The 25,001-nt window shown below is 53.1% G+C and overlaps 1 protein-coding gene across 1 annotated transcript; it reads right to left on the reverse strand.

The window, feature by feature from the left end:
* Positions 1 to 25,001, reverse strand: Wnt9a (Wnt family member 9A). Its single transcript, XM_038328339.1, has 4 exons — positions 24,878 to 25,001; positions 5,331 to 5,587; positions 4,379 to 4,641; positions 1 to 2,213 (listed from the first exon to the last, which is right to left on the reverse strand). Exons 1-4 carry the CDS (start codon positions 24,970 to 24,972, stop codon positions 1,731 to 1,733), a joined length of 1,098 nt encoding a protein of 365 aa, XP_038184267.1. The 5' UTR covers positions 24,973 to 25,001; the 3' UTR covers positions 1 to 1,730.

Genomic DNA, 25,001 nt, shown 5'->3' on the forward strand with positions numbered 1-25,001 from the left:
CTAAATGTGGTATTCGATAAAAATATTCTTCCTCTGAACTGGCGGGCTCCTTTCTCCAGAGCTAACAGGGATGAAGCTCCAGACGATAGTGACAGCGTGACTGGGTACAGACTTCTGAGAAGTGCGGGGTGCCCTCCCCACCCACCAGTCACTGCGTATGCCACTCAGATTCTCATCCTGGGAACGTGGCATTCATCAGTGGGCTATCATAAACCACAGGAGAATAAACTTTGCTATTTACACATCCAAGAGGGACCAGAGGCCCTCATCCACATAAATAGGTTTCCTTTTAAGACACAGTCTTACCACCACCCCAGGCTTGGGCATTCTGGACCCCTGGAGCTCCAGGGGAGCCACCCCTTCCTCAGTAGTTCCTGCCTCACTGCCCACACTCTAGCCACGGAGCCACGGGATTCCCACACAAACCTAAGGCTGGGCTTCCTGGGAGCCAAGGAGTCACCATATTGCAGAGGGCACAGGCCAACTGGATGCTGGCCATGACAGCTCAGAGTACATACACTCACATTCTCACACAACCCATGCGCGCACACTCAACACCAGCTCAGTGTAGACATCAGCAAGACCTGGAGACAGCAAGTATGTCTGTCCCTCCATACCTCCCTTGGTGACACAGAGCAAGCGTGGCTTCCTGAGATGGACATTCGAAAAGCTAATCCTGCCTCTGTCACCACGCCCATGCCTCCTAGACCCCTAGACCCCACAATCCATATCCAGCAACCTGATCACTACACCTGCAGGGTACAGAATCACACCAAGGGCCTCGGAACCCCAGGTAAGGAAGGATGGGGGGAGGTCCCCAAAAGCCCTGAGGGCCATGGTTAGGCTCCATTGCTTCATTTCTTTCCAAACATGACATTGATTTAGTGGTTTCGAACTAGAGCAAGCAGGGGGAGTACAGAGGGACGGGAAGGCAGGGCTTCCCAGACTGGCTTGGTTGGGCCTGGGGCAGGTCAGAGGAAAGAGCCACAGATTAGGAGGCAAGGGGATAGAGAAAATAATAATTACTATATCAGTTAAATAATAATAATTTAAAAGTCTCTGATACTCCAAGGAAGTGCTCAGGGTCAGAGGGCCAGAGGCTGGGCCCTGGAGACGGAGTGGCTGCTCTCTCCTAGTGGTTTGGCTCTCTGAAGACAGTGCTGGCACCAGGCTGCTGGCCCAGAAGGGCAGCCATGTGATTATGACGGTGCACCTGCCCTCCAAGCCTCAGAGGAAGCCAAGAGGCAGGGAGGGGGCAGTTGACACACTGGTCCCTGACAAGGGCTGTACTCTAGGGACTGGTGTGCCAGGGACGGAGGCAACTGAGAAAGCATTACTGCAACGCTCTCGGGTCAAGGTGAGGAAGCTCGGGCCCAAGGCATAAGCAAAAGGATTGAGGAGGCCAGACAGGGGCCAGCCCCGCCCTCTGGGCCTTTGAGAAGGAAGACAGCCAACCAGCTGTCGGCATACCAGGGCCCAAGTGTGCTAGGGGCGCCTCTCCTTCCTTGCAGACCTTCTGTGTTGTTTGTGACACCTGTGCCCCACGCAGCAGGATAGGTTGGCCCTGCAGGGCTCACTCTCTGCAGGTTAAGATCCGTGCACTATGTGCAGTGACTACAGCCCCTGCGGAAAGGCTGGCAGGGACCAGGGTCAGCTCCTGCAGGTGGAGAACTCTTCTGGTGCTGTGTACAAAGCCCATGCCCTTCGTGGCAGGGCCACGGGGCCTGAGGTCAGCCCTTGCAGGTGTAGACTTCCTCCCTCTGTGTACACTGCCTGCACTCCACGTAGCAGCACCAGCGCACCTGGCATTGGCAGGGCCTCGTCACCACACGGCTCTGGGTGTTGTGGCCACGGCCACAACAGATACTCTCGCAGTTCTTCTCACGGTGGCACCTGCGGCCTGCAGTGCCAGGGGAAAAGCGGCCAGCCAGGCAGAAGCTGGGCGAGTCGTCCAGGTGGACCAGCTCTGGCGTTCGGGGCAGTGGGTCACCACCTCCTGACCCAGAGGCCCGGCCCCGTGGTGGGGAGATGGCGCCAGCCTCGCCCGTGGCTTCATTGGTAGTGCTGCCCACCTTGAGAGCCGTCTCATATTTGTGTTTCAGGTGCTTGCCCACTTCGTGGAAGGGCGCCAGCTGCCGCCAACAGGTCCGCACCGTGCAGGAGCCAGACACGCCATGGCATTTGCAGGTGGTCTCTACTCCCGCCTTTATCACCTGCAGTGGGGAGTGGAAGCATGAGGGGCATGCCAGGAAGGCCCGGAAACATCAGAGAGGCCCCAACCTCAGCCTACTTTTATTGCCCACCACGCAACCCTTGGCCAGCAGGGGTCAGCACTGTGCAGCACACAGGAAGCCCAGCAGCCAGGATCACAGGCTGCCTCTTCCCCCTCCAGTCAGGGCTGCCAGGAGACAGAGGCCTTAAGGCCAGTGCCTTGACTTCCAGGACAGACCTCTACATCTCTATGAGCACAGGCTGACCCACACCCCTTGGAGACACTTCCTGGCTAACCTTTATAACCATCCCTGCCCTGCCATCAATAATTACAGCCTTGCCAGGGACTCCTACTTCTGATCTTAGCAGTGGCTCACTGGGCCGCTGAAGACAAGGCTCCCTCGGGGCTGTCTAGGCTGACCACAACCCTCCTCAGTACCCAGCTCCACAAGGACATACAAACTCAAGCCCTACCCACTTGAGGGTCAGCCTATGAGGGGTGGATGCAGACACACAGGAAGTGGGGAAAGTATGCTTCAAGAAAGGTAACTTCTTAAGGAAATGCTGCTCCTAGGAGAACTTCCAGGGCTGACTTCCCAGGAGAGGCTGCACCCCGTGCCCCATGGCCATAGGTAGGAGCAGGCATGGCTGAACACCCAAATTCCAGGTCTGGGTAGGCTGCCAGGGAACCCTGGCCAGGCCCTTCCCTTCTCAGGGCTCTGCCTGAGCGATCTTCTGCCTGGCCTCTCATGCCCAGGGTCCCTCCAAATGCTATTTCAAATCTCAGAGAGTTGTGGGGCAGAAGAATGTCAGGGAGGGGGGGACCTCTTCCCAGGTTGACCCTAAGCCACTGCTGAGCTCCCAAGCTGGCCCCCAGGAGCGTCCATTGGAGAGGGATTAAGAAATGTAGCTACTTCCTCACTCTCCTGCCAGGCAACCAGAGTCCCACTTAACCACGCTTTCCTGAGAAAGCAGGGCAGATTTAATTAAAGCGCGGCTGCCTGGGAGCAGTAAGCTGATGGAGCACGTTCACACATTCTGACTTTTCATTAATAGCTCAAAAGGGTAAGGTGGGGAGGGAGGGTCCAGCAGGAAAGAAAAGAACAGCTCGGCCTTGAAGATTGAATCTGCCCTCCCGGGCTTCCCTCCCCACTAGCCTAGTCCTGAGAAGGCCCTGGCTGCAAAGGAGGCAGACCAATCCTTTAATAAGTGGGGGATTCAGAACTCCGATTACTCAATAACAAGGAGCTCAGGGCAGGACGGGCTCTAATTACCCTGCTGTCTTCCTTAGACTGGAGATGCAGAGCCAGGCAAGGGGAGGAGGAAAGGCCCCCAGCTCCCGAGGAGGGAATGGACCCTGTTTTCCCAAGCACAGGCTAGAGTTTAACATTTGGGTCATTCAAAGATGAGGTGGGGGTGCTTGGGGTTCTATCTTGTTCCCATTTAGCAAAGGGAAACCAGGAGCTTCGGGGCCGTGATATCCAAGACATCCAAGAGGCCAAGCAACTCCAGAGTTTGGTCATGCTCCCCAAAGGCCTTCTAGAGAGCTACTAAAATCCCCTTTTTGCTTGTTTTCAGAGTTGGGTCTCCATCTTTCAGAACAGAGTCTTGGCTATACACATTACTGGGCACCCTGGGCAAATGGTCCTGTACTCTTAGCTCTTCCTTGGAACCTCCCATCTACTAGACTGTGGCTACCTTCTACTTCTGTGGTGACTCTGTAGGTCACCTTAGCCCATAGGATACAAACCACCAGCTTCTGGAGCAGCTTGTCCAGAGAGACGATCCCAGGCCCTTGACTTGCCAGGAACAGGAGCAGAAAGTGAAGAAGACCCTTTCTTCGACCACCATGAGGCACCTCCATGACCAGTGACCCCATCTGTCACTGTCAGGTCTGAGAGGGTCAGGCCGTAGCTAAGCAGGATTCCAGGACTTCAGGATGCCTGGCTGGAACTGCAGCTAGAACAGGCAGCTCCTGCCCCTCTTCTTCTTGGGCCCCACCCAATCACACTACACTCCCCCAGCTGGTCACAGGCTCTTCATCCACTCCATGCCCAGCCTCCCCGGACCCAGCGGCTCTTACCTGCCCTATGTAGGTCTACTTAGCGCCTGACCCTCTCAGACCTGACAATGCCCCCCATCCTGCCCTGCGCCCCACCCGGCTTGCCTTCACACCCACGAGGTTGTTGTGGAAGTCCACTCGGGCTCGCAGATCCTTGCTCGAGCGCCGACCCAGGAACTCCTTGACAAACTTGCTGCTGTACTTGAGGTTGTCTCCACATCCACCCCACTGCCAGGCCTCACGGTTTTCCAGGTCAGGGGCCTCGTCACAGGTACAGCGTTCCATACGCCCTGCGCTGCACGCCTTGGCCAGCGCGTGCGTCAGGCCCGCAGAGGAGATGGCATAGAGGAAGGCAGTCTCCTTGAAGCCTGCGGACAGCAGTTGAGTTAGTGAGGCCCAGTGGACAGGCAGGCACGGCAGCTTGGCAGCCCACCGCCCAGTTTCACATGTGTGCTGGCTAGGTTAGGGGTTGGGGCATGTGCCTTTGAGGGCCTTTGGCAGGCACCTGGAGAGAAACGCCAAGGTTTCAGTAGTGTAGGACAGGCTGGGGAGTGGGTAAGGCTTTGGAGCCTACTGTGGTACCTCTAGCCTGGTGGTCACAGATCTCAACCAGGTCCCCAAAGTCTTGGCCTGTCCCTGGGGTCCTTGACAAATCCAGCCTTAGACCTTAGGTCTCTACTAACCTGTGTATCATCTTTCATCCATCCATCCATCCATCCACCTACGTATCTTCAGCATCATCTACCCATCAATCATTTATTTGTATATTTCCTATTACCTACCAATGTCTATATATTATCTATCTATTATCTATCATCTATCTATGCACATATATACACAAGTACTCTACCACTGAACTCACCCCTGTTCCCTCAGATCTCCAGTTTTTATGAAGAGACTCCCATGAGCTCCTGTGTCTAGTGGAAGAAGGGGCAAGGAGGAGGACTTGCCCTAGGCCCGAGGCTTTCCGTCAAAGCTGATGGTAAGCTGCCACCTGCACACCCGTGCCAGGGAGAGACTGGAGGGTACGGCTGAAGGGGAGCAAGCGAGAGCTTACCTCGCTTGAGCAGGCTGGCTCGGTAGCGGCCCTCCAGGGTGCAGTTCCAGCGCTCAAAGCGGAACTGGTACTGGCACTCCAGGGCACTCATGCTCACGGCCTCCACCAGCGTCTCGGCCACACCCGGGTCCCTGCGGCACATGCGGCGCTGCTTGCGCTCCAGCTTCAGCCTGTCACAGGCCTTGTAATGGGCTTGGGCTGCAGCTTCAGCCTCCAGGGTCAGGGGGAGGATAGTCAGGGGTTCACTGCCTGTTAGTCTAGGGACAGAGAGGAGAGAGTGAGTGTCTGTCTCAGGGCCAGGAGAACTGTCTGGGCTGTCTCTCTGGGAACAGAGGAACCAGTACACTCAGCCAATCAGGCAGTGCATAGAGACCTTCCCTGAAGCTGCCTGCTCTCATACCTATCAGCACTGCCCTGTCCCCTACAGAAGGCCTAAGGGACCCCCGTGGAACCTAAGGTCCTCCCGGTGCCCAGGCATGGCCTCTAACAGCTCTGCAGTTGTCCCGACAGTTCCGACTGACTCCAGCATTGACGGAGAAAGACCAGTCCCCGCTCACACTCTTGAGAGCACAGCAGTGTAGGACTCGAGAGGAAATCCAGGACTATACAGTGGGAAAGGGGCCACGACCCCAGCTATGTCTATACTGCCCTCCTCCCCTGTGTTATTACCAGCCAGGAGTATCCTGTCTCCCTCTTCTCCCTGACCCCCTGAAGCCTGTCTGGACGCTGTGTGGTCTGGCTATGGTAGTCTCTCAGCCTCAGGACCGTGGGCACACTGGCCCCTGGAGAAGCAAGCCCCAAACCTTCGCCGTTAGCGGCACCTAAGGGTTATGTGGAGAGGTTGCTTTTGGACAGGTAGAGGGGAACAATGAACAAGAAGCAAAAACAGAAAGGAGAAAAGGGGTAGGAACGGAATGCTGAAAGAGACTGTATAGTATCCCCTGATGCCTGGAGAGCCTGGACATGTTCAGACAGCATCAGTTCATGCTCTGCCTGAGGGGACTGAAGACAGGGTGCCCCTGGATTCCACCATGTAAACAGGGACTTGAAGAGACCAGGGTCCCTGTGTGGGCCAGCCTGCACATCTACTGTCCTACTGGAGCTGACTTTCCCTCAGAACCCTCCCTCCCCCCTTTTTTTTAGCTCTGGATGGACTCAATGCAAATATCTGGAAGGCATGTCATCAGAATGACAACATTCAGGGCCACAGAAACGGGGCTAGGATTTGGGGGTTTGGAGTGTCTGGATGAGAGGGCTTAGAAGGAGGCGGGGAGCACCTAGTCAGGGCAAGGTTGCTAGGAGACCAGCATCGAACGCAAAAATAGCCCACGTGAGTGTTGGAAGAAAAGATGAAGGGTCATAAGATCACTAGGATGAAATGTGTCCTTCTCTGTGACTGAGTGCAGGTGTAAGGGGTGAATGTATCTGAATACCTAAAAGAGCTAAAAACTTTTGGGGTGTTGCAAAGGGCCCAGAAATAAAAGAGCAGCAGACAGTCTTGGAAGCTGTTTGCAACTTATTTCCCAGAATAAATCTAACTCTATGACTGTGTGTGAGTGTGTGTGCGTTTGTGCACAGGTGCGGCTAATCACAAAGAGCAGACAGAAGAGGTCCTAGTGTGGTGTTCTCTGAGAGTGACTGCATTATGCTCCATGTGTGAGTGTGTGTGTGTGCACGTGTATGCGTGCATGCACAGGTGTGGCTAATCACAAAGAGCAGACAGAAGTAAGAGGCCCTAGTGCGGAGCTCTCTGAGAGTGACTGCTTTATGCTCCGTGTGTGAATGCCCGCCCTGGGCTCCTGCTTTGGTCTCCAGCAGGTGGCACTGCTTTGGGAGCCTTCCGCAGCTCCAGGAAGTGTGGCACGGCTGGTAGGCTATAGGGGTGGCCTTGGATGGCCAGGCTCACATCTTGGTTTCCTGGCCCAGAGTGAGGTAAACAGCCTCTGCCACACTGCTTCACCACGCCTCACCCACCACGACAGACTGAAACCCTCTGACACAGTGAGCCTGAACACATCCTCCCTTCACTTGTTTCTGTTGGGTACTTTAGTCATTGGGATGCAAACATCACCAACATAATAGATGACAGTAATGCACTGTGTCCCAAAAAGATAGAAAGACTTTGAAAGTGGAAGAACTAAGGTATTTTAGTAGACTGCTTAGTCTTCAAAACCAAACAACACCTGCAATATGAAAGCATCACTGACTCCCCCTTAGTAGACACAAAATTTTTATGTATCAGTTGAAAAATAATGAAAATAGTTGGGAAGTGGTGGCACACGCCTTTATTCATAGCACTCAAGAGGCAGAGGCAGGGAGATCTCTGTGAGTTCAAGGCTAGCATGGTCTACAGATCAAGTTCCAGGGTACCCAGGGCTACACAGAGATAACTTGTCAAAAAAAATTCACAAGAGAGGACTGGTTCAGGGGTCAATGAGATGGCTCGGTAGGTTAAGGGGCTTGCTGCCAAGCCTTCCAGCCTAAATCTGATACCAGAACCCACATGGTGGAGGGAGAGAACCAATTCCTGAGAATTGTTATGAGACACCCACACACATTCTGTGGCACACACGCATGCTCCCCACCCCAACACACAAACACTTTTAAAAAAATAAAATACAACTGCTCTTAGAACTCAGGTGCTCATCTTTACTGGAAAAAAAAAAGCCAACACATGATGTCAGGAGGCTGAGGGAGAAATATTATATGTTCAATGTCGTCCTGGGCCAAAAAAACGTGACCCAGACAGAAAAACAGGAAGAGGGAAAGGAAAGGAGAAGATAAGAGAAGAAGAAAAGAGGCGAGGAGAGATTTGAGCTCCAGAAGGTCTGTGCTGGCCAGTTTTATGTCAACTTGACACAAGCTAAGATCGCTGGAGAGGAGGGACCTCAGCTGAGAAAATGCCTCCATAGGATCGGCTATAGGCAAGCCAGTAGAGCAGTTTCTCAATTAGTGATTGATGTGGGGAGGACCTAACCCATTGTGGGTGGGGCCACCCCTGGGCTGGGGTTCTGGGTTCTATAAGAAAGCAGTCTGAGCAAGCCATGGGGAGCAAGCCAGTAAGCAGCACCCTTCCATGGCCTCTGCATCAGCTCCTGCCTCCAGGGTCCTGCTGTCTGAGTTCCCTGTCCTGACTTCCTGATACACAGTGATGAGGAATAAACTTAAGAAGCCCTCTTCTTCCCAAGTTGCTTTGGTCATGGTGTTCCACCACAGCAATAGTAGCCCTAACCAAGACAAGGTCCCCACTTAGAAAAGTTTGACTTTACAATGGCACAAAGGTGACAGGAATCCAGGAAAGATGGTACTGTGGATTTGCTTTCTGCTTTTCTTGTGCACTGTGCAGCACAAAGCTCCTTGCAGCTGGCCCCAGGATCCTAAGAGGAACACCAATGCTCAGAAGTGACATAGGAGGTCAACTTATGATGAAACAGGCTTGGTGTTGATTCTGACCCACTGAGCTAGGCTCCAGTGTGTGCTGGCCTGAGCTGGGATGCTGGGAGGGTGGTTACATTCCATGCATTTTGGACTAATAACATGCCATAGGTTTCTTGGGACATAAGATATTAAGTCACTACGTTGCATGGCCCTCACATTTGACAGAATGCAGTGCTGGAGAGTATGTGAGGAGGAAGTAGGGAAGGACTGGATCTGCCTCATCCACCGTGCCCTGGTGTGAGCAGCAGCCCTGTGCCAACACGGAGCCCACCCAACGCCCCACAGATGGCATTTCCAGCAGCCTGCAGACAGGCTTGGAGACAGAGGGAAACACTCAGGACAGGCCACCTGGGGAGGGGGAGCACATTCTTCCCGCACAGCTGTGTGCGTCCCTGGGCACAGATGGCTTTTTCGCAAACACGTGGCAAGTGCCTGCCTCTATGGCTGTCTACCCAGAGGTTGTGGCCCTGGAGCCCAGACAGCATCCCCTGTATCCTGTCCTGGCATGGCATTGGCCCTACCCACCGGACCAGCTGCCTGCCACACACAGAGCACCTGCTGCCAGGCTCAATGCAGCTGCTGCCCAGCCCTAGTGGTGTCTGGCTGAACATGGCAGACAGAGCCAGCTGCACAGCTCAGCACAGTCACCCAGCTGGGCACACACATCTTTCCAGGCAGGGGTGTGGGTTTCTCTTTCTACATGGTCTTTCTGGCAACTAAAGTCCATACATACCATGTCTGTCTATGATTCTGTATCTATCTACACATAGGTCCCTCATTCTGATCAGACAGACACACACACATACCCACACACATGCACACACATACACACACACGCATGTACACACATACACACATACACCAATTACAGTGGCTTACACAGGAGGCTGAGGATGCAGCTTCACTGGCAGAGTGCCTGTCTGGCATACAAAACCATGGGTTCTCTAGATGGGGCATGAGAGCACACATCTGTAATTCCAGCACTTGGGCAGCAGAGGCAGGAGGATCAGAACTCAAGGTCACCCTTGGCTACAAAGTGAGACTGAGGCCTGTCTGAGTGACAGAGACCCTGTCTCAGAAGAGACGGTTCAATGGTTTAGAGCATTTGTTGCTCTTGCAGAGGACTGGGTTTCAATTCCCAGAATGCATATGGTGACTTACGATCATCCATAAATCCAGGAGACCTGACACCCTCTTCTGACCTCCACGGGCACTGGACATGTGTGTGGTATACATACCCTCATGCAGAAAAAAACACTCATACACATAAAATAAAATAAATAAACCTAGAAGATGACGAAGACCAAAAGTGGATTACAATGACCTAAATCCTAGTCTAAACTAACTACTAAAAACACCAGGGAAATGACTAATCATGGGAGTTTTGTTGGTTGTCTTCACGTGGCCCTAAAATCACACGAAGGGAGGTAACGACAGAAAACAGGACTGTGTCAAGGCAAGATGCTTCTGCAGGACAAGGAAGCAATCCATGGAGAAAGGGACACCAGCAGAGAAGGAGGAAAGACTTTAAGGAGCTAGCATCCAATTTAGTAGCAAGAAATAACCCCCTGAAAACTAGCCAAGGTGGGCTGGAGAGATGGTCCTGTGACTGAGAGCACTGTGCTCCTCCGGAGGACCTGGGTTCCATTCCCAGCATCCACATGGCAGCTCACAGCTGTCTGTAACTCATCTCAAGGAACCCACTGCTCTCTTCAGGCCTCTGTGGGCACTGTGTGGTCACAGGCCACAAGCATACTTGCAGGCAAAACACCAGTACACATAAATAACAAAGAAACAAAAACAACAACAGCAACCAACCAAGGAGATGACTCCAAAACAGACCTCATATGATGACTCCAAAACAGACCTCGCCGGGCGGTGGTGGCGCACGCCTTTAATCCCAGCACTCGGGAAGCAGAGGCAGGCGGATCTCTGAGTTCGAGGCCAGCCTGGTCTACAAGAGCTAGTTCCAGGACAGGCTCTAGAAACTACAGGGAAACCCTGTCTCGCAAAACCAAAACCAAAACAAAACAAAACAGACCTCATACAAGGAAAACATTCCTTGCTCCTCATGATTAAGGAAATGTCAATCAAAACCTCAATAAGATATCAGCTCACCACTGGGAAGGATGGAAATTAGTACAGCCATTGTGGAAGAAAGCAGGGAGGTCCCCAAAGACAAAAACCAAACTAGTACTATCGCAAGATCCTCTGTCTTGTTACTCTTCTAGGGCTATGATAAAACACCATGACCAAGGCAATTTATAGAGTTCATTGACGGCTCACAGCTCCAGAGGGGGACTCCATGATCATTAATGGCAGGGAGCATAGCAGCAGGCAGACAGGCATGGTGTTGGCGCGGTAGCTGAGGCTGAGACGCAGCCATGAGGCAGAGCGGTAACTGGAAATAGCATGGGGTTCTGAAGCCTCAAAGCCCAGTGATATACCCACTTGCAACAAGGCCATGGCTCCTAATCCTCCCCAAACAGTTCCAAGTGTGGACTGAATATTCAAACATAGGAGCCTAAGGGGTCATGCTCATTCAAACCACCGCTCCAGCTACCCTACTGGGCATATATCTAAAGGAAATGGAGTCACTACGTCGAAGACATCTAATCTACATCTCTGTTTACTGCACTGTCACAAGAACAGACAAATGGAAGCATCCTTGGTGTCCATCAACTTATACACAGTCAGCGAGAGCACAGCACACGCACACATGCAGGAGATCATGTCTTTTATGTCATTTATGTTTATTTATAGCATTCGTTTAGGAACTGAAGATCGTTATGTTTGTGGAGTTAGTCAAGTACAGAAAGAGCAAGCAGAGAAAGCTCAATACAGAAGGTAGTGGACAGTGGCTACCAGGTGTGCTGGGCAGGAAGCTGGTAAAAAGATATCAAATCTCGATGAAGAGGGAGGAGGAAGCTCGAGGCCTATCTACTGCAGGGTGACTATTGGAGCAGTCTGTGCAGAGCCAGTGAGGTCAGCACAGAACAGAAGCTGGACAGTGCCCACCCTCATAGAACATGTGGGAATACAGGCTCTTGAACACAGTGAGTTCACTGCCTTGAGACCTCCAGAAGGGAGAGAGCTGCTTCTATTTTTAATTTCCTCAGGAATGGTTTAACTATTTTATGCTCTCACTAACTGTACAAGGATATCTTTTCCACCCCAATGCCATTTTTTTTCCCTTTGCTTCCATATAGCGGTGAGAGCCCTCAGCATAGTGTCACGGCATCAGCTGACTGTATCCCACATTCAGTCTCCCCAGCCCATATCGTTGTGGTCTTTGGCTAGCTAAGAGCTGATCTGGGCCGCTGCAGTAGATATAAAAACATACAGCCAAGCCCTCTAAGAGCTGACAGAAATACAGTCGAATCAACGTCACAAATCTGTCATCCAGATGCAGCCAAGCTGACACAAGAATGGCCCCCAAAGACATTAGAGAACAGAGAGGCAAGAGTTGGGACAGGTACCCACACATGTGACCAGACTTTGGACCACTTCATGAAGGAAATGAGGCAGCTAGCATCTTCCCAGTGTCTACGAGGCTGAACCAGATAGTCTGGGTCACTCCAGAACATCAAAGTCCAGCTCTTGACATCACACCGTTCGATTGAACAGGGTAGAACAGCTCTCTGGGTCTCCTTCCAGACTTGTCAGTGAAGGCGACACATAATCAAGAGTTGCTTGCATCTTTTGGGGAGTGAACACCCCCCTTATCTGCAGAGGGGAGGCAAAGAAAGCCACAGTTTTGGTGGTGCCTCTATTCTGGAGCAAAGCCCAGAGAACTCGCCTTGGTCAGGGTGGCTCTACCTTCTGTATGACTAGACTCTGCCTGGGGGCCTCACCTGTGTGCCCTTCTGTGCTCTTTCTATTGAGTCTCAGTTCTTAGTGAACCTTCTGTTGATATGCCCTAGAAGAGCTTACATCCGATGGAAGAATTTAAGATCGGCTTGGGCCAATTCTTTGGAAGAGTTTGCACTCCGCTTTGCCACCTCTTCTTTTGACACCTGTCACACTCATACTGGGATATAAATCCCCTCCCCCTAAATCCACACATTTAAGGACTGTTGGTGTTTCATTTACAGATACGTGTAATAATAGTATCAAATTTAGGACTTCCTCCATAACTGAGTGTGGTGGTGCACACCTTTAGTTCCAGGGTTTGGGAAACAAGAGGTTGGCAGATCCCTGCATTCAAGGCCAGCCTGGACAATAGGTCTAGTTCCAGGATAGACAAGGCTACAGTGTTAAATCCTATCTCAAAATAAACAAACAAGCAAACAAACAGAAACATTTACTTAGATAAGCATTTATTTATTTAGGGGTTGGAGAGATGGCTCAGTAGTTAAAAGGACTTACTGTTCACACACATAACCCAGGCTTAGTTCCCAGCACCTGCATGGCAGCTCACAACATCTGTAACTCCAGTTTCAGGGGATCTGACACCCTCTTCTGGCCTCCATGGATACTTTTATGTCTGTGGGACACATATACATATACAGACAAAACAGTATTGACATAAAATAAAAACATTAAAAATTTTAATTTCTTTATGTGGGGTGGTGGTGGTGTCTGTGTGCCTCAGAGCATATGTGGAGGTCAGAGGACAACTCGCAGAAGTTGGCTTTTTCCTTCCACTATGTGGGTCTTGGGGTCCAAACTCAGTCCACCAGGTTTGGCAGCCAGCACCTTTATCTGATGAGCCATCTTTCCAACCTTCAACCTTATTTTTTTTGAGACAGGGTCTCTCATTGAATCTAGAGCTTGCCAAGGAGGGCAGGATGCCTAGCCAGCAAGCCCAAGGAACCTTCCAGTCTGTGTCCCCAACCCTGGGGTAACAGGTACACACAGACACACAGACACACAGACACACAGACACACACACCTTCATGCCTGTATTTTTACATAGGTCCTAGGGGACCCAGGGCCCTGTGCTTGCACAGGAAGCACCTCACCAAATGAATGCTTCACATGAATGGAGCCAGGACACAGCTGTCCTTTGTGGCTGGTTTATTTCACTCGGTCACGTTCTCCTGGTTCACCCACAATAAAGAATATCGAGAGTCCTTTACTTTAGTAGGAAACATTCCATTGTGTGGGAGGACATGCTGCTTGTTTATTCACTGATGGATGGGCACTGGGATTGTTCCTGCCTTTTAGAGAGCCTGCAGACCTGTTTTGTTGCTCGTGGGTGTGTCCCTGGGATGGAATTGCTGGGCCAGGGACCTTCCAGGAACTGTCAGCGTGTTCTCCAAAGCAGCTGCCCCACCTTACATCATCAGACAGGGTTTCTGAGTTCTCCTGGCCCTTCATCCGGGTGCAGCCACGGCCACACGCTGCCTTCAGGAATGTGACTCTGCCACGGTCAGTTGTCTTCCCACGACTGCCTTTGTATTTGCTTAAAAGGTTCTCACTCCTCCTGATGGACTTCCACTCAGTGCTTCCAAGCCTGGCTCCGCCTCAAGCACAGAAGGCATCAACTGTCACCATGGCTAACCTGCAGCTTCATCTCTGGCCCCAGAAGGCCACACAGAGCCCACGTCACAGCACCATGGACCAATACAGAGCCCCGGTCACGGTCACAACCTTAGATCATACAGAGCCTGAGTCTGAAGCATACATAGATCAACACTGACTCCAACTCTTAACCTGAGTTATCCTACAGAGCCCACATCACCACCTCAGACAGAGCTATGCAGAGCCCAGTCACAGTCTTGGGTTTTCACACAGACTCTGACTCCCAGTTCACTGACAGGCTGTGCTTGATCTAAAACCCGGTCCGTTTTTTGTCTCTCTAGATTCCCCTGCTGTCTGTGCCGAGTTGGTGTGTTTCCGCTCACGCTCTCAACTCCCACATTCTCATGTTTAGATGGGTGTTTCACCATGAGCCTTCATCACACTGTGCTGGCTCACTCGCTGTTTGCTCAGCCTCACCGTGGAGTGCTGACCCTATAAGGTCACGGTTTTGGCTTGCTGCTTTCTTTCATCCAGGTGTGGACCACACCTGTTTGCTTTAAACCTTCTCTTTATTCATTTTAGGGACCCCCCTCCACCTTCCCCTCTTTTTATTTGCAGTTTAGTAGTTGATACCCCTCAATTTCTCAGCTCTCCTTGACGGAGGTTGTCACTCATTCAAGCCCAATGCAAGTGTAGGTCACCTGTTCACATCCTTGCCACCAAGGATGTGCTATTACGTACGTTAGGTACAGCTCAGGGCCAAGGAAACATCCAGTTACAGTCGGCATTGTCTCCCGTCACTTCACAGAGGCCATTCTCTCTGTACTTCTAGGGATGGGGTGGGAGAGCTGCCAAAATGAGTGTCAGCCCCTTGGCTCCCGTGAACATCATGTCATGTGTGTCTTGTTCTCTCTGGCTCCTCCACAACTGCCTTCAGTATTCACAGATGTACCATAATTGAATAAAATCCTGTGAAATTCACTCTTATTCTCTGTCTGGGCTTTACCCATCCACTGTTTCTTCTGCATGGCTTTATTTTCCCTCAGAACATCAGCCCTGTCCAGCTCAGCTCTCTCCTCTGCTTTGGACCTTCCCAGCAGGGAGGTAGCGCCCCTGTCCCACATCTGTCTGCCTCTCCACCAGCTCTGGGTAATTTCTTCTGACCGGCTCCCAGCGTGCTAATTCCCTTCAGCTGTTTTGAATCTGCTTCTCAATCCATCTGTCACTGGCACTTTTCCCCCTGGTTGTTTGGTGTTTCCAAACTGCTGGGTCAGTTTTTTTGTGGGTTCTCTTTGTACAGAGATTCCTAGCCTATCTGCTTTCATCGTAATTCCCCCACCCTCTACTTAAAGCCCAGCAAGCGTTGAGTGGGGTGCTCTAGAGCCTGGTGTGGCTGTGGCTACCTTTCCACGCGTGCCTGGTTACCCTGGCTGTGTGCTGGCTGCTGTCTTTGACAAGAACAATGCGAAGTACAGTATAAACATGGAGATGGGGGTAAATGGTGACCCCACAAGACAGACATCTACCCAGAGCCTCAAGGAGCCATCCTTGTAAGAGGGCATCCTTGTAAGCAGAGACGACTCAGTGGGTCAAAGGCTTGCTGTACAAGCACAAGGACCTAAGTTCAAAACTGCAGCACCCATGTGAAGGCCTGGCATGGTAACATGCATCTGCAATGCCAGTGCTGAGGTGGTGTGGCCGAGCTAGGTGGATCCCTAGGTCCCGATGGCCAATCTAGCTTAACTGACGAGCTCCAGGTTCAGCAGGAGATCCTGTCTCAAAACACAGTGTGGAGGAAGGCATCTGGTGTGGGCATCTGGCCTCTACATGCACATTCATATGTATGCATGCACCTACGTGTGCACATGCGCAAAGACTCGCCATACAAAAGAAAACAGTGAGGGTCCCAGGAGCTGGAGGAGACAGGAAGGATTTGCACAGGCGTCTTCAGGAAGAGCCAATACCTTGAATTCAGACCTCTGGTCTCCAGAACTGACAGAGAACAAATTCTTGCTGCATTAACACATCACACTGGTGTGTAGTCACTTGTACAGACCAGAATCCAACAACAGCCCACAGAAATGTTTCCCATGTCAGGTAGTCAGGCCGCTGTATCCATGATAGTCCCAAGCTCAGAATAAGTTAAGTCCAAGCAAAGTTGAACCCTGGGCTGTGCTGGAGACTCAGGTCATCATCAGGTGTCCTATAAGCTTCAGGGCTCTGATGCTTGTTGGGAAGTCTGCATTGAGTGTCCCCTGCTGTAGCAGGCACTGGCCTGGGCTGTCCTTTCTCCTGTGAGAGGCTCCAAGCCAACACTGTTTTATCTCTCTGGGTCTATATCTATGGGCTTCACCTTATTGGCCTTTGATAGTTTTGACGTTAACCGTCCTCATACATGTATATGCACATACATACCAATATACACAGGCAACCCTACAGAAACATGCATACAGGTGCACTCGCACACATACCAAGACACATACAACACAAACACATTCACAAAGAAACACACTCATTCACGCACTTTTACACATGCCCACAGGCATACATGTACACACACACACACACACACAAATCCAGCTTCAACTGGTTTCAACAAGATGGTGTGGTCCATCTCAGTTGCTGCAACTAAGGTACTTATGCCCACAGATGTTCTCATTTTGATGAACTGGTAGGTGTGTTCACGCCATACACAGGCAGGACTCTAAAGGACAGAGGCTAAAGTAACGTGGCCAAGTCGGCACTGTCTAGAAGGAGAAGCCAGATAAGACCAGGATCCAACAGCAGCCCCCAGCCTAGCTACAAACAGACCTGTCTTAAGATTGCTTCCTTGGCAAGAAGCCCAACATGGTCTCCAGGAGATGCCCACACAACCCCAAGCCATCCCAACTCGGCTCTCATGCCTTCTCCATCATTCAAGTGGCAGCCATATAAGATATAAGACCAGCTTGAAAGAAGGAAGATGCTTGTAGCACACTGAACCACATGAGACAGAACTGCCATTCCAGCCCACAAAGTCCCACGAGTAGAACCGATGTAAGACTGTTGATCCCCGAGGGTGCTGAAAGGTGGCTACCAAGAACCCGCCCCTTGCTGATCTGCGGGAACTTAGTGGAGACCCTGTTAGCTCTTTAGAGAGCTCACAGTCAGTGACCGCTCCTGAGTCCTGGGCAGGCCTGAGGCTGTGACAGCTGAAGGACCTAGGAGCCTCCGTGGAGCACTAGCTGGTGATCAAGAGCTGAGGATAGCTCAAGACGGAAATGTATCTCAATTCTGAAGCCCAAGCTGTTCCCCCAAACAGGAGCAGGGCAGACAGATGGGCAGCCCCCCTTATGACAGCAAGCCCCCAGAGTTGCTCCCACAGTCCTCCATCCCACCAACAAGCCAGGCCACCCCTGGGCCACCCTGCCAGGGAACCAGCTCTCCCCTGGGCCAGGGTGGAGGGAGCCAAGGGTACAGTTCCAGAAGCCACAGCGCCCAGCCGAGGAAACCTCAGCTCCGCCAGACAGCATTTAATTTCTGTGTGAAACAAAATCAAAACAAATTCCAGCACTGAGAGACGGAACTGAGATTAACCCTCCGCCCTCCCGCAGCCCAGCTTCCAGCCCAAGTACCTCCAAGTCCCTGGGGGTGGCACTGTGCCCAGGACAGGCCAGAGATGTTTTCCACAGAGACACTGGTTGAAGGCTGCAAATGGGCAACCATCCAGTCTCCCTCCCTCACTGCCCACTGCCCTGGAGGAGCCAAGCTCCTGGGGATTGTAGGGTAGACAAGCACTATCCAGCTACCACCCCGGGATCCAAGGTGCTGTCCAGCAGACCCCATCCATCACAGGCAAGCATGTTGTGGGGCCCCAGTGCTGTGCTGGACCCCTGGGAAGAAGATAGGAGCAGAACTTCCCAGAACAGCTACCTCTATGGCCAGCAACAGCCTTCAGAAAGGCCAGCCATAGGCCTTAGGCAATGGAAGCAGGCAGATCTGTGTGCCCCTCAGCAGCCATGACCTTACACAGCAGTTCTCCCTGGAGGTCTATACCCCTAGCTTCCCAGCCTTGTGACTAGGGTGCTCCCATCTCCATAGCCCCATCTGCCAGGATGCAGATGGCCCCAATATCCTCAGGCTCTGGGAGCTCCTAGCAAGCATCTTGTCCCGGGCCAGACCTCCAGCCCACTTCCCCGAGCTGCTCCGACCTCAGGTATTGAGATGAAAAACAAACGCAGAACTTGCGGCTTGCCTTTTCCATCGTCTCGTCCGGCTGCCTGACCCAAGGTACTTAGGCTGCCAGCTGGGCAGCTGGGTTTCCTCCTGTGGGCAGGGGCATAGGGCCAGCAGGGACCTTGCCAGAGGGGCCAGGCCTGTGGGTCACAGGGGCAGGGCAGTCTGGAGCCACCCAGATCGGCGAATATGGTGAGCCTATTCCCTGACACCTGCCATGGGGGCAGTCAGCCATAGGTGTACGTTCTGATTTTCCCAGCTGGCCTCACAGTGCATGGTTGCCCATGAGTGTTCATCCACATGCCCAGGCCACTTCCTCATAATGACCTCAGACATGCCAGAAGGTAGGGTGGCATGCCAGCTGGGGAGCCATGAGCTTGGAGCGGGCAGCCACACCTCTTCTAAGACGCATTTAGTAGGTGAAGTCAGGACTCCAGTCAGGGTAGGAGACCAGGCTAGACTATGAGATCAATAAGAAATACAGACATCCCCAGGGGAACAGAGGGTCCTGCATTGGCCTTGGACCTAGGGGATACGGTGAACAGCTAAGAGACTCATAGGAGACCCTCCTGTATGCTCCAGAGCTGAATCAGGCAAAGAGCAACACATCTGGTCTGTCATGGAAGCAGTAAGCTAGGCAAAAGCTGATTTCACCCCACTTCCTAGCAAGAATCCCCCCCACCTCAAACAGTCCACTATGTGCTTCAGGGGGCCTGGCTTCATCCACAGGCACCTAAGGCTCATGCCAGAAGCTTCCCTGACTACACAGACAACTGTGCCTTGCCCAGAGCCTGCTGCAGCCAGCCGGGCACCAGCAGGGCACCCGCCACACGGCACAATACACAAAGGCAGCGGGTGCCCGGCAGGCTGGACTCAGAGGGCAAGTGCAGGGAGCCTGTCAACAGGTGTCGTCTTTCCAGCGAGGAGCCAGGCGGGCTTGGCTACCCCGCCTCCACCTACCCCTTATCAGCTCATCACACTCCAGGGTTCAGGGCCTCCCCGGGAGGAATCTATCCTTGTACATTCTTTCCTAGGGTACAAATTACCTGCACACCTTACCCATGATTGCCAAACCTGGGAGTTGGCAGGGAGGCAAAGGCTCAGGCAGAAGGTGCCTGGGGCCTTAGGCCACCTAAATGCTGCCCGGCACCTACCAGGTCCTGCCCAGGACAGGCACCCCGAGCCACAAAGGCAGGAGGCAGAGCGTATGGTGAGGACGGGAGTAAGATCAGGCCAGCTGTCTTCCCATCCAGACGGCTGCCGGCTGTGAGTAGGACATCTGCTCACACAGCTGAGGGGGGCCAGGTGGCCCCGGGCTGGCCTCACCTTAAATCCCACCACACTGCTGCTAAACACCATTTCCCATTCCCTCAAGGCACACGAGGGGCACTGTGCACACTAGTCTGGGGGTCTGAGCTCGACCAGTGTTGAGGGTGTCCAAGGCAAAACCCGGCCCCAATTTCAGGAACATGCAGATGGGAGACTCACAGGCAACTGGAGTGGGAGGGTGTAAAGGGTTGCTAAAGCAGAATGAAGGTAACCAGCTTCTACCTGGGGCTAATGCCATACCTGCCACACAGCCTAGCTGGGAAGCCAGGCAACTCTAACTTCAGCTGGCCACTTGGGGTGTGGGGACACAGGGTGTTGTTCGGGGAGCTGCAAAGGAATGCTGGTTCCACCTCCACCTCAGCAGGCCACAGGGAGCTCTTCTCCCCTCATGCACCTCTTGGTTTCCCCTAATCCTCTGCCAAAAGGTCTCACCCACAGAGCCCCTTGGCAGAGGCCTCCAAGGCCAGCCGCTCTGCTTCCATGGCTGCCCTGCAAAGCCCCACCACCCGGGTGCCACACTTTGCTGACCTTCCAAAGACCTGTGAACATCCTGGAGTGTTCTGAGTCCAGCAGCTCTGTGGATACACCTGACCCTAAGTACAACTGCCAACCCTGACCTAGGCCTGACCTTCCAATCTGCCCCTAATCCTCCATGGATTCCCCAATTCATGCCTACTCGGCTCCTGGCTGGACCCAGACTCCTGGCTTCTTTGTAACCTCTTTCTCGTCTCAACACATACAGTGAAGGCTCCATATAGCTCGGGGAGTCTGCGCTCTCAGGCCCAGCATCCTGTCTGGAACCCTTCCCAGCCTTTCCTGACTCTAGGAGCTACCAGGTGCCTCTAGTCCAAACAGCCATCAGGTTTGGGCAGATGGCCACAGGGTACTCCCATCCAGGCTCCAGGCTCCTGCCCTTCTGACCTGAGGGGATCTTTCTCTTCTAGTCTCCTGAACACCCAGAATTCTTATGAATAAAGGATGCCGCCTTCACCCTTACAGTCAGGCCGGGGCAGGCACAAGAAAGGCACATAAGGATTGCCACCACCTCTGTGTATGGGATGAAAGAACCCATTTACTCTCCAGTCAAGAAATAAAACTTCTCTATCTAGGAGAGATCCAGAATATGTAAAGAGCTCTCACGCACAACAACAAACCAAATAACCCAACTTTTAAAAGGGCAAAAGAACTGAACAGATGGTTCTCCAAAGGAGGGATGCAAAGAAGTCTGCAAAAGCCATGGCCCTTAATCCCTTTAATTTCAGCACTCCAGAACAGTCAGGCAGATCTGAGTTGAAAGCCAGCCTGGTTTATACTAGTTAGTGAGTTCTAGGACAGCCGGGGCTAAATAATGAAGAGATCCCATCTAAAAAAAGAAGAAGAAGAAAAGAAAAGAAGACTACAAAAACCCAGCTAACCAAACATGAAGCCTACAAAAAGCAACCAGTGTCTTCAGCCATCAAAGTCACAAGGAGACACGCTTCACACCCGCTAGGATGGCTAGAATTAAAAACAACAATGAAAAAAAACAGAATGTGGGCGGTGATGACATGGAGAAACTGGACCCTGCACTTCATGGGAGGGATATAAAATATTGTAACTACTTGGGAAAACATTTTGGCAGTTCCTCAAGAAGTGTAAAGTAGAATGGCCTGAGGACCTGGCAATTCCATTTCTAGATAGGAACTCCCCAAGAACCGAAAACACAGATATGCTGGGGGGTACATCCACAGCCACAGAGACATCACTAGAAATAACCAAATGGTGGAAACGACCCCAAAAGCCATTAACTGACAAACAGGTTTGCTTTTTTAACTGTTGTATAATCAATTCGACCATAAGAAGAACTGAAACACTGATTCATGCTACAACATGGATGAGCCTCCAAAAACACGACACCGGATGGAAGAAGCCAGACACAAAAGGCCACGGAGCGTATGGTCCCACTTCTACAAGGAGTCCAGAGTAGGAAAATCCATGGAGACAGAAAGATTAGTGGTTGCCAGGGGCTGGAGGGAGGGGAGCGGGGAGTGACTGCTGAGTGGGTATGAGGTTTCTGGGGTGAGGAAAATGTTCTGGAATTAGACAGTGGTGATGGCTGACAGTTTTGTGAATATACCCCAAACCACTGAGCTGGGGGAGTTTCTCGGGATGTGAGTTATATTCAATAGCAAAAAGAGGGACTTCGTAGGCTCTGATACCACACAGCCCCAAAGAGTGCCTAGTGATTCCAAGTGAGGGTGCCTTTCAGAAGGGAACACACACAGGCATTCCCTGGGAGAAATCGACACACATGGCCAGAACAGAGAAATGAAGCGAGTCTTAAGGTTTATAATGCACCTTCCTAGTTCTTTACAAGAAAACAGGGTGAAAGCTCCCAGAGGCCTCTGCAGGAGCTCTTAATCCCTACCTCCACTTAGTCTGGGGCCTCCTTTCTAGATGCCAGGGCAGTTTAGCGGGAAACAGAGTCACGGGTCTGTTCCTGACCCCTGCGGCTCACACCAAGCCTCTAACCAGTTGATTTCCACAGAGGGGCAGAGGGTGAACGAAGCAAAGCCTCCAGAGGGTCTGTGTCTGTGTCCCCAACCCACATGTGACCTCCGACCAGCCTCTGGAACACAGGCCTGCAGCAGGCAGCAGCTCTGGAAGAAACTACTGGAACTGCCACCTGCTGATCTGCTCAACTGACTGGGATGCAAAGCAGAGCCAAGGGAAGAAGAGAGGGGAGCCCCTTCCCCATGGCTGGTGGCCAGCCTGGAGGGGTCCAGCAGCAGGGTGGCCAGAGGCCTCTAGAAGGGAAGGGCAGCCAGAGCTGTAGGGTTGGGTTGCAGCTCTGGGAGGGGGTGGGGAGGGCTCCTGTAGCCACGTGACCCTCCCCCGGGCCAGCCTCTCCTCTCTGGGTTCCTGGGCTGTAACTGGAGCCGTGTTCCTGCCTGGGAGCCTCCGTGCCAGGCAGAGCTTTGGAGAGGGGGAAGGGAGAGGAGAGCCCCAGATTCCAACTCCTTCTCCCTACTCTCTACTCCCTCTCTAGTTGGGAAGCACAACACATTCTCACGGTCGCACCCACAGGCTCCCCCTCCAGCTCCAGGCCACCAGGCCTTTCAGGGTTTCCAGACTCATCTCCTTCCTTGAGGCTGGATGGGCCCCCCTGGACACAGAACAGCCTAGGACACACCTTGTGCCCCCAACAATACATACACACAACAACAACAACACCCAAAGAGCAACACTATACATACTCCTCAGAAGTCAGCTTGAGAGAGGCCCAAGTCAGCTAGCCATCCTCCCAGGCTCTTGGTTCAACAGGTATCCACTCTGCTCATCTTTGGTCTATTAGAGTTCTTCTTCCAAACCAAGAAAGTGGGTCTCTATGGCAGCTGCTGGAGAAGAGCACTCGGCTTTCCTTGAGGAGCCCTTTGGGGCAGAGAGCTACGAAGAGGTTGACCCAAGCCATAGCAATACTGATGTCTTCAGTACCTACCTGCTTGGGAGCCAGCTGCCCTGTGCTTAAACCCTGCCACTGAATCGAAGGGTGCCAAGAACCCTAAAGCAGCCTAGCGAGAAGACTTCACCAAGGCACAAGGTCTAGAGACAACAAGGAGAGGATGTGAAAGAGAGACTGACCAGGGGCAGTGCAGCTAGTACCCTAACCCCATCATCTGTAAATTCTGAATCCTGGGAGCCACAAGGCCAGCAGCAAGAGATCCCAGAAGGAGCAAAGTGGCCGCCCATGCAAGCCTAGGGCGTGTCAGGAGCCTGGCTGGGCCAGAAGAGAAGAAGGCACAGCTGGCTGATGGGCTGCTGTGACTCACCACGGACCTGTGGCCAGACGGCCATCCTCAGCCCTCCCTCTTGCCCGCGGGTGAGGCTTAGGGCTGCACAGATGGCGTGCAGGGGCGTGCCAGGCCAAGGCCCAGGGGCTGGATCCACAGTGGAAGCCAGGGAAGCCAGGGTGGGAGAGACCCTGGGAACCGAGACATGGAACTGACCCTGGAAGACAACCCAGAAGAAATGGATAGACAAGGAGAAAGGAGGAGAAAGAAAAACACAAAGGGAAATTTTCCCATGAAAATATTTTATTTTCTTTGAGAACAGGATACACCTGCAGGGCTTCTCGGCCCAGCCGCCTCTCCCTGTCCTGGCGGGTGCCAGATTCCTGGACCAACGGAGCCCTCTGCCGGCCACAAAGCTACGAGCGGGCACCGCAGCCAGGGGCGAGGGAACAGGTGACCGGCGAAGGGCGGCGGCCCAAGAGCAGTTCAGGGCACCTAGGACCAGGGCTGCGACCTGAGGGGCCAACCAGGGCTCCCAGGGGGTCAGTGCGGGGGTGAGAAGCAGGGAGGGCGGAGAAAGCTGGGATGCTGCCTCTCATGGTGCCACCCAGGACCTAGGCGAACTCAAAGTGCAGAGGGTATCCCTCTAAAGATCGCTGGGTTCAGGCATCCCAGACCTGGGAAAGGAGTAGAATGGGAGGGACAAAAGGAACTAAAGGCGAAGAAACACGCCCAACAACGCGGAAAACTGCTAGCGCAGAGACAAGCGAGTACGGGCGGCGACCCCGCGGGACAGCGGTGGCGATCACCCCCCGGGCCAGGTCTCCCAGACGTGTTCCCGAGGGCCGAGGTCGGAGCCGGGCTCGGGCGGGCGCCAGAAGAAAGCGCAAGAAAAATAAATTTCTCCAGCTTGAAGGGTTTTTTTTCTCCCCTTTGGGGCTCAGTGCAAGGAACATCTGGATTTTGTACGTGTTTTTTTGTTGTTGTTAAATTAACTTTTCCAGGAGAGAAGGGGGGTAGTGGGCAGGGGCCAGAGAAGCTCCAGCCTTTTGGCAGGAACACCGCGGCCTAAGGCGGCGGCGGCGACTCGGGAGTCACCGTGGACCGCGGCCCCTCGCAAGCCCGTCGGGGACACCGGCCCCTCTACCTCTAGGGCGCACGGCGGGCAACGACCTGCGGACCGAGAGGCGCGCTCGCTGCCAACTAACAACTCCAAGCCACCCGTGCACCCCGCCGAGCACCTGGCGGGTGCTGCCCCGGACTCGATGCCCCCGTCCTGCCCCGCCGCCCTCGCCCGCCCTCGCGCGGCCGCCCGCCGCGGGCACCTACCCGAAGTAGGCGGCCGAAGGGCGCAGCGCGGCGAGCAGCAGCGTCAGCCCGAAGGCCGCGGCCAGCCAGCGCGCCAGAAGGGACCCATCCAGCATCTTGCCGCGCCGCGGCGGCTGACCATCGC

Source organism: Arvicola amphibius, chromosome 4, assembly GCF_903992535.2.
Source record: "Arvicola amphibius chromosome 4, mArvAmp1.2, whole genome shotgun sequence".
NCBI lineage: Eukaryota > Metazoa > Chordata > Mammalia > Rodentia > Cricetidae > Arvicola > Arvicola amphibius.